General features: G+C 44.2%; 1 protein-coding gene across 1 annotated transcript in view; it reads right to left on the bottom strand.

Annotated features, from left to right (window-relative positions):
* LOC103386510 (semaphorin-3F-like) overlaps positions 1 to 9,910 on the bottom strand; it is a 47,357-nt gene that overhangs the window by 8,205 nt on the left and 29,242 nt on the right. The window contains exons 7-18 of the mRNA XM_025060146.1: positions 9,747 to 9,840; positions 7,743 to 7,862; positions 7,507 to 7,646; positions 5,837 to 5,951; positions 3,297 to 3,366; positions 3,034 to 3,178; positions 2,617 to 2,839; positions 1,759 to 1,847; positions 1,634 to 1,675; positions 1,084 to 1,241; positions 729 to 811; positions 382 to 515 (exon numbers count right to left, since the gene is read on the bottom strand). Of these exons, the coding sequence (XP_024915914.1) occupies positions 382 to 515; positions 729 to 811; positions 1,084 to 1,241; positions 1,634 to 1,675; positions 1,759 to 1,847; positions 2,617 to 2,839; positions 3,034 to 3,178; positions 3,297 to 3,366; positions 5,837 to 5,951; positions 7,507 to 7,646; positions 7,743 to 7,862; positions 9,747 to 9,840 (1,413 nt within the window). The remainder of the gene's footprint in view (positions 1 to 381; positions 516 to 728; positions 812 to 1,083; positions 1,242 to 1,633; positions 1,676 to 1,758; positions 1,848 to 2,616; positions 2,840 to 3,033; positions 3,179 to 3,296; positions 3,367 to 5,836; positions 5,952 to 7,506; positions 7,647 to 7,742; positions 7,863 to 9,746; positions 9,841 to 9,910) is intronic.

Genomic DNA, 9,910 nt, shown 5'->3' with positions numbered 1-9,910 from the left:
AAAAAAAAAAAAAAAGAAACATTTTACTACAGGTTAAAAATGTTGAATAAAATATACATTTACACATTTATCCAAAGCGACTCCCAGAGGAGGATTAACAATATCAAGCATGTGGTTCCTCTGGGAATCAAACCCAAAACTGCCTGCTGAGGCAGGCATGCTAACTGCTACACTACGGAACCACAGTATATTTTTAATCTGACCAAACAAACCGGACCAGATGACGTGACGATATATGGATAAATATATTGTTGATTCTTTATCTCATCAAACAATAGGATGCTAATCGATCGTACTTGTTGAAGTTAAGGCTTGACTTTGCATTTGAACAAACATTTGAAGGACAGGCCGTGAACAGAGAACCTGTGTGTGGTGCCTCACCTCCTTCCTCCGGTCACTGTTGTCTCTCTGCAGATGCCACTTGATGACAGCGTGAGGAGAACGAGCCTGACACTCCAGGAAGGTGCTGCTCCCCTCCACCCCATACTGCACCATCTCCAGAGTGTTCTTATTGGCTGCAGGGCAGAGATGGAATAGAGAAAGAGGGGTTTCCATGGTAACCAAAACCAAGAAATTCTCAGTTGTGGCGAAATCTCATTTAAGTTCTGTTTTAAAAAGGCAGTGGCAAAAAGTTACAGTTCATCTGTGGATGTGCATCATATAAACAGGAAGTGTGGAGTGACTAATGAACTCATAAACAACAAACACTTAGAGATGGTGAGTCTTACTGTTGGAGTTGAAGCCTCGACACTGGCGGATGGGATTCCCGTACCTGACGTCCTGCCTCCGGCTTCGTCTAAAGGGGTCGGACCAGTGTAGCCGAATAAGGAGAGAAAAGATCATAAAGTAACCGCAAAACCATTCAACAACATTGCAACAACACAAGGCAGACAAATCATTTCAAAACATTCAGCTGTGTTTATGTATTCTCATGTTTTCATTTCTAAAAGTCAAGTCATCAAGTTTTTAAAAAACACCAAAAAATCCCATGCGAAGAGCCACTCAGCATTCAGGCAGTCAGACGAGCATCAACTAGTTAGTGGTGGTTAGTGAAGGTCATGCTGACGCTAATGCTAAGCTCACCTCTTCTGCGATGATGAGTAACGGGAGCAGGACTTTCCGTCCCAGGCACAGTAAGGATCTCTGGCCAAGCAGCAGTCGGCGCAGGCCTCGCCGTACGCATCGCAGCGGTGCAGAGCCAGCTGCGTCAGGCCGACCGCTGACGAAACGTAGAGCTGTTGCTGTTGGCGGTAAGTGAATACAGCAGTCAGTTTTATCATCAGACACTGATGAGGATCTGTCTCTCGTCTGTGTTGAAGCTGCAGCACGCTGTGAAACTGACTGAGCTCATCTCTATCAGGTTACCACCAGGACTTTATGATCAGACCAACACTCTGTCTGTGGACTGATGTCATTCACAGGAGGAAAGGCCAAGTATTTCAATCACACTGAAAGAAAACCCTGAACGTCTCCATGCATCTGTCTCCATTGTCCCATTATCATACAATCAGTGTGAGAACGATGATGTCAGAGCGGAGGAGAACAGCTGTGGGACAGAAGCTGCCGACCTTTCACAACTATTTTCCCTCATTAAATATCATGTCTTTTCTCTTGAGGACACACACATGCTTACCCTTTTGGACGAGATCTTCATTGTTGTCACAGGAGTTGGGACCTTTGGAGAAGATGATGGAGAAGATTAAACATGTATTAGATAAGACAAACCAAGAACCAAGTGAGAGGAAAGACAAACCTCACCTTGAAAACCTCGACTTCCTCCAGCACCAGCTCTTCGGTCTGCAGGTCATCTCTGGGTAAAACGATGACCTTCTGAACCGTACCTCTGTCTGTGGACCACAACACACACACACACACGAGTCAAATCCACACCTGTAACCTCTCACCTGCACATCTGTCAGCAGCCCTGAGGATTTGTCATGTCATTCTCTCAGCAGCCTCTAACAGTGGGATAATCCTCAGCTCAACAGCGTCTGCTCTTCTCTTCACCTCCGCCTGTGCTTCAACCTTTTCAATGAAACAAACGCGTCCTGTCACGGACAGGTTAATTATGGCCTGGCACCTATTCATTAGGATGATAAAAGACGTTGTCCTGCTCTGAAGACTGGCATGTTCCCAAAACAGGACACTGGAGATTTATTGTGACTTCAGCATTCAGCCTGCACACAGCGGAATGTTGTTTCTGACACACACACGCATACACACTCACGAAGACCTTCCCTTAATACACAGAGGAACAAAGAGGATGTTAAGAGGCCTCGCATGCGCTGTTCCCTGGATGTAACTGTCACGCTGGGTTCTTAGCTCAACGACATGCAAACATAATCTCTCTCACAGCAACGGACAAAATTAAGGTGATGGATCTACAGGCCACCTCCCTGTTGTTCTCTCTCTGCTGCTGATCCAGCCCTGACCTCCAGGTGCAAATAACAGGAGGCTGGATTGACATGATCGACACAAGAGAGCTTTTCATTGGTGAAAGTCACACTGGTTCAGGGAAGAGGAGATTGTAGCTCTTTGTTACAGATAAATGAAGAGTTTGTACTTCCTCCAACTGTAACTAAGGTTGAATTCATCACTTTCATAGACGTCACTCACCAGTTCCCAGGAAGAGAACTTCGTAGTTCCCATCCGCAGCAGTCACCTGGTCCACAGTGATGGTGGTGAATTCATAGTCCACGTTGGTCCTGACCACCAGGGGGCGCTTGTGGACTGGATACACAGCATTGTACATGGCTGGGTGGTTTCTCATGAAGTTAATCACCTCATCTGGGTAGTCCTTGGTGGACTTCATGTTGGGGGTGAAGGTCCCTCCAGGACACTTGGACAAGGAGACAAGGATGTTTACACAATGACAATGTTTTGTTGATTCTTGAAGTCATTTCTGATTCTGACTCTATGATTTGCGCGCTGCCTTGATCTCCTCCATTTGGTTTGTATTTAGAGCCTAAAACAGAAAGAAATCCCATATCCTGTGGGATTTCATGTGTGGACTCAGCCTGAGCCGAGACTCACCGTGCCAGGCCGAGGGTAGGGGATCTTCCCAGTGTAGGCCACCCATTGATAGTTGGGACCCTCCTTGTGGGCGAAGGGTCCGTTGAAGACCATACGTATGTCAGCCATGGAGTAGACACACACTGCTGAGCCTTTGAAGACAGAGCTGAGAAGTGATGGAAACAGTTAGACTACAAACTGAGCCTCGTCACACACACACGTATTCATAAGTACACACAAACCCAGGACACGTCCTCAGTCCACACAGTTACAGTGAGACTCACCCTGACACGGAGAAGACTCCGTATATCACCGGGTTTTTTGTGTCCTGTGTTGGCTGAATGTAAACATCGCCTGTCGGAGGACACAGAGAGACATCACATCAGTGTCAAAGAGCAGGTGAACGAAATTCAGCCCCAACACAAAAGTCTCCACTAATATTGACTCAGCCACATGACTGGAACACCAAGACGTAGGCTTAACCTTTATTACGGTGAGAACACATGGAGTCCATTACTGGACTTAGACGGAGAGATAAGTGGGATACTGGGTTATATCCTGATGTTCCTGTGAAAATCCAGGGTTCTGGCACAAGAACCAAGGTCAGGGATTACCGCCAGGGACTGTGGCTTCATGGTTAGAAGAATGGGACAAAGCCATATCACAGGGTGGGGCTCCAAAGGACACTGGAGATGGTCCATTGGTGACAGATGTTTGACTGTAGTGACAGAGTTCAGACTGGACTTTTTTTATTGTCCTTAAAAGGTTTATAAAAACGTTTTTTAAGATAAATGTTCATCTCAAAATACTACCATGTTGGTAATCCTGGATTCACAGGCTCTTGTTTAAGTGATGCTGGTTTATCTATATTTTGATTGGAGTTGGGGTAAAAATCGAGATAAGACATATGCTGAGATTTCAATCTGTGGAAATTAATTTTCAGGTTGAAACTAAATAACTAAGTACTAAACCAAATTTTCTTAGAAAAACAAAAAGTTCTTCACCTTCTCTCATTCACGTACTGACGGAAACGGTGGGAGTAAAACCACAGAAACTGAAGGGAATGATGAGGATCTCAGGATGGATGAGGGGGCCGGGGGCCAGGGGCCGGGGGGGCAGGGCTGCTTTACACAGTGAAAGTTAAACCTCAGCAGCTCAGTGGTAAATCCACACAGCAGACAGACGTTAAATGGCAGTAATGAGAATTTAAAGAGTCTGGTCATAATCAGCATCAGGTCATAAAAAGACTGAAGTGAAAAGGCAGCGGCCCAACTAGAGATGCTGCTTTTTCAGCCCAACATTCAGCCACGTTTTAAAGTGATTTGTGAGGATCCTCCTCCTCTTCTTTGGATAATAGTTTATGTCTACCTCTTAAAGGAGAGGAAATATGTTTTCCCTCCAGAGAGAACTGATCCTCAGTGATTTGTAGAAGTCTATAAATCTGCTGATATCCTCCGCCCTGTACGGCTGTGACATCAGAAACAACTCTTTGACTGTGACTGAGGGAAAGCTCCAGAGAAAAACAAACAGAGAGACTATAAAGACAGGTCGGTGATTAGTCTTTCTTCTACTCAGTACTTGACCTAAATTACAGGAGGTGTGTTCAGTGAGAACCAAAGGACACTTCCAGGAAAACGGGGCATTTTTCAAATGAACTTGTGAAGCAATGTTGAAGAAAGGAGTTGAAAAATGTGAAGAATAATCTGACAGAATCTGAAAACATGAACTCATAAGAAAAGTTGTATATATCACAGCACCCCAATAACCCCAATATTTTGAGGCCCCTCCAACAGAGGGACCATAAGAGACCGCCAATGGTCTATGGCAATCACCACTCTGACTTCCAGTTATGTCCAATCTCAATCTTTACCATAACTCAAATCTGACTCTAAAGCTAATCCTAACTCCAAACTAAATCTCTAGCCTCAAAATACTCTTTCACTCATTGAGGACCCTCGAAATGTCCACACGAGGACTACGTGTCCCTACAGTCAGTATTTCCTTTTCTGAAAGATTGACCCTGTGTAGAGATATGCTGCTGCTGCTGCTGCTGCTGCTGACTGTGACACCCGGACCAACACCAGAGTGAGAATAATCTCTCTTGTCCGTCTTTTACTGAGACACCTTCTCTCTATTCAGGTACAAGGTGAGTGCACAGATAAAAAAGAGTGCAGTGCAATTGTTTTCTCTGCGTGTGAGTAATTTGTTACATTTCCATCAGCAGGATGATAGAGTTAAAAGCACTGAGTGTGTCAGAAAAAATAAGGAGACAAAGAAAGCCCTCCACTATCAGGGAATTCACTTCTCGGTCCTGAGATTAGTCTGGAGGCAGAGGTGGAGGCTGGAACATCGGCTCTTATCTGTGATGCTATTTTAAACCAGGGAGACTGGCAGTGGTTACACACACACACACTCACACACACTCACACACTCACAGGTCAAAAACCATCCTCCTTAGGCCTAAGACATCCTGCAGGAAATAAATTCTATTATCCTACGACATTCATATATAGAAACATGTGATGAAGAAGAGGAATGTTTCATTTTACTGTCAAAACGTTCACGTTGATGAAGATCAGATATGTTTTAGGCATTTTATGAAATGCTTGGTGAGGTTAGGCTTAAGTTCACTAATATTGATCGTAATTCTGAAGATGACGTTCACAGGAATGATTCTGTCAGACACCAACGATGCTACTTTAATTTCTGTGTGTTCATTTATAATAATACTCTCTGTTATTCAAACTGTAGACTCACTGCAGGAAAAAAAATCCTCTTCACATTAACCAGAACAGAATGATTGGCAGTCGGGCGGTGGACTCACGGAGCTCATCGAAGTGCGTCTCCATGCCGTCGGCTCCAGGGACAGAGCAGATGAGTCTGGCCTTCAGGAACGTGCTCCACTTGTTGACCAGACAGCAGTGACCTCCGTCGTCATTCTGAGATTGGAGCAGACACACAGAAGGTTCTCCATCATCATCGTCATCATTACATCACAATACATTTAGCAGACGCTTTTATCCAAAGTGACTTACAATTTGAGTCAGTCAATCAACAATCAAGCTACAGTAAACATACAAAATACACAAATACATACATACTAATAAATAGTAAGAAATAATAATAAATAATAAATAGTAAAAGCACAGCCTGACACCACACACCTCCATGTCCTCCTCTGTCTTCATGTTGGTATTAAAAAGAAGCAGCTTTTTTTTCCCCTTATCAAATTCAATTTTCAACGTTGTGATCCTGTTTAGGGCAAAATAAACGCTATGATATGGTGAACACCATGTGTCTGTCTGCACACTCTGAGTCTGGACCTACTGTCATTTTTTCATATTAAAGCAGTGGTTCCCCGTGTCTGTCTGCACACAAATTACCTACTGTAATTTTTTCATATTAAAGCAGTGGTTCCCAAAGTAGGGGGCAACTCAGAGGCCGCAAGCAGGGGCACTGAAGGGTAAATACAATTTATTTTTTATTTTTTTAAATATAAAAACCATATAAAGTATAATAAAAAGTTATATAAAGTCCATCAACTTGACACACACACACACACGCCCACACATACAGTGAGTGCTGGCCTGGAAACAATATAAAACACTGTCTGTGTCTGTCAGCAGTGGACTGAGGCCAGAACCCAGTGCATTAGGGAACAGCTGAGACCAGGCTGCGACCTCAACACTGACATCAGTACAGACTGACACAGAAAGATGACTCAAATATGACTGTCATTCTTATATATATACTGTATATTATAATATTCGTGAACAGCCGGGCATTTGACCAACGTTAGAACACCTTGGTCCAGTGTTCCGGCCTGGGTGCACAGCCTGGCAGTAAGAACATCCAGATGTGTGTGTGTGTGTGTGTGTGAGACAGGAGCCTATCTCTGGAGGCCGGGGGCATGGCCTGCTGCGAGTGAGATGACTGTTTGTGTGCCGGGTCACTGACTGACCCGCTCAAATAAATACAAGAGCGAACAGCTGAAGCCATGAGCACACAGGCAGCACATTTTCTCACTCATGCCCGTAGTCGTACACCCAGAGTAACATTCACACACACACACGTGAACTGCAGGCTCAGAGCGAGGGGCCCCACAAACTCCCCGGGACGCGTGTCGTAATCTGTTTTTTTTTTTATGGCTTTGTTATTTTATGTTGCGTCATGTTTTTTGCACCGAACCAAAAGGAAGAATTTAAAACCAAGGACTTCATCTTTTTGGTTGGAGGACTACGAGATTGGAGAGGTCAGCAGATCATGGGGTCAGAGCTCAGAGGTCAACCTCACAGACAGAGGGATGCATTGTAGACAGGAAGGTTAAAGACATGTGGATTCCAGCACGTCAGCGTTGGCCAAATATTCGTCCTGTTGCCGTAAACATTCAAACACAGTGGGTGACTGGTCTCAGGAGACTGTGTCCAGGTCCACGCAGGGTTTATTTCATCATGTTTACATCTGAAAGGCAAACAGTAGGAGCTGTGTACACACCAGACAGATGCGTCCTATGCGGGACTGGGTCACGGGACTCTGGCCCATCTCAGAGGACTTCTCCCGAAAGAAGAAATAAAGCTTGTCGTCATTTCTCTCTGCACTGTCTGGGATGAGTTGAACGTGGATGAAAGTGGGATCTACAGGGAGAGAAGAAGAAGGAGAGATATTCAAGAGGAGAAGGAGTCGCCGGTTTAAATATATGGAAGACAAATGTATCGTTTCCTGCTCTTTACCATTTAACCATCTGGAGTTGTACTGGTCGGTTCTCATCGCAGTCTTCGTCCCTAAAGTACGGAAAATGGCCGAGTCTGTTCCCATGAAGTCAACATAGACCCCAGCGTAGAGTTCACCGTCTGTGGAGGAACAGGAAAAACAGGTCACTGAAATTATTTAGGCTGAAGGGATTCCAAGGACACGGTTGGAACCAAATGTATTTTCTTTAAATGTTGAGTCTGTAGAGTCTAATGTGGGAACAGAGCAGCAGATGAGTTCAAATAAAATATAACAAAAATATATAAAAATGTATGAGTGAGAGTCCCTGATCTGCTTCATGACTTCCATCATTACTAGCAGCCAGACGACAGGTGTGGAATCCATCATTGTAAAATCATTGCCCTGCTCTGAGGTCCAGAACAGTTTTTACTCACACACACAAACACACAAACACACACACAGGAAGGTGAGGTGTTTGTCCTCCAGCTGCCGCCAGGGCCTCATTGAAGAGCAGGTGTGACTGTCAGAAGACTGAAGGATGGAGCGAGGAGAGCGGAGGAGAAGAAGAAGGAGGAAGAGGAGGAGGAGGAAACAGAAGCACACTGTTCTCTCACCGTTATAGTCAATGTCATGGTCCCCTGACAGGATTGATGGAGATTTACAACAAGTCTTTAAAATGTCCACAGATGGTGTGTGTGTGTGGTGGGAGGGGCGGGGGTAAGGGGGGGGGGGGGGGGGGGGGGGGGGGGAGGGGGGGGTGTGGGGTGGGAATTGTGGAACTCTATGTAGAATAGAAGCTGCTGGAGGTCAGAGGTCAAGTCACCCTGCACTACGTTCTCTGAAAGGTCATTTAAAAATTTTCAAAAGTCAAACTGATCATGTGACCTTGTGACCCTCAGTTGCTCCATAAACTCTTGTAGGAAAAAGTGTAATAAAATAAAAACAACATTTCCAGTAATTGATGCTGCATCATGTTAGAGCCGAGAAAGAAATATGGACCAAAAACATTTTCTGACTGTTACTAAACAGGACCAAAATAAAACATTTTCTGACTGTTACTAAACAGGGGAATAGAATTGTAAAGATACGGGTACTATTGATACACACTTCAATATCTACAAATATACATTCATATCTTTTCCTCCAGGGGACAGACTTGTGACATCTACTTCACTTTACTGACGTAAAGGTCTGATGAAATGACCTATTGTGTTATGAGCATCAAAACTGAGGCAACTCTGAGGAACATCAGACATGTATCTGATGGAGGAGAACATATAAATGTATTCTGGGATTTATTTATTTTAAGAACAAAAATCCGATCTGGGTCTTACATGGACAAAAAGGTCAGTTTTGGGACATTTCTGTCTCAGAGTACAGCACTGACTGTTGATATAAGACACTGTCTACTTCAGATTAGTCATTGAAATATTTCTTTGTTTGTTTTTTTTATTCAGTTTCACAGTTTAACCCATTAACCCTGTCGTCGTTTGTTGTTGTTGTTTATGCTGGAGTGGTGACAGGGTGAACTACGACCTCTACTGCTGGTCGTTGAAGTGTTAAATGGTGACAGTTGAGTCGTATATGTTGAATTTTGAGTCTTAAATCTTGACTCCATACTGGAAACAGTGTCAGTGATTTACACCCACATCCTCACCCACAGCCTCACCCCTGCAGTGGGATCAACTTTCACTGCTGCCAACTGCGGCTGCAGGATGTGACTGAGTGACTTTGGACAGAAGGGCCTTCACTCCAGCAGACGGTCAGAGACCGAGGCAGGCGGTGGATCACTCTCTGTTTTCAACCATATTGAAAAATGTTTTCTTTTGTCAACTTGGTTCCCTTCTTCCTCCAGATAAAATTAAAATGCAGGAGGAACAGTCGAATACAGCGACAAACCTAACATTTCTGGAGCTAACTGGGAGAGAAAAAATAATATAATGAAAAACCCAAATACCCATATGAGGACTTAAAATAGTTCCCATGCCTGTATCCTTAAGTGACCACATGCCGATGATACTCACTGATCAGAGCGGACACGCTGTTGAGCTTAGGGTCGTAGGAGCACTTTCCTTTCCCAGATTCCACTTTGCCTGGCTCCAAATTAAATATTTCTTCCTGTAATGGAAAAATCATATGGAGATGGCAATAAATTCAGCACACTTTATCTTGTCACTCTTATTCCCTC

This window comes from Cynoglossus semilaevis, chromosome 11 (genome assembly GCF_000523025.1).
Source record: "Cynoglossus semilaevis isolate Cse_v1.0 chromosome 11, Cse_v1.0, whole genome shotgun sequence".
Classification (NCBI taxonomy): Eukaryota; Metazoa; Chordata; class Actinopteri; order Pleuronectiformes; family Cynoglossidae; genus Cynoglossus; species Cynoglossus semilaevis.
This window is presented reverse-complemented; position numbering and strand designations above follow the sequence as displayed.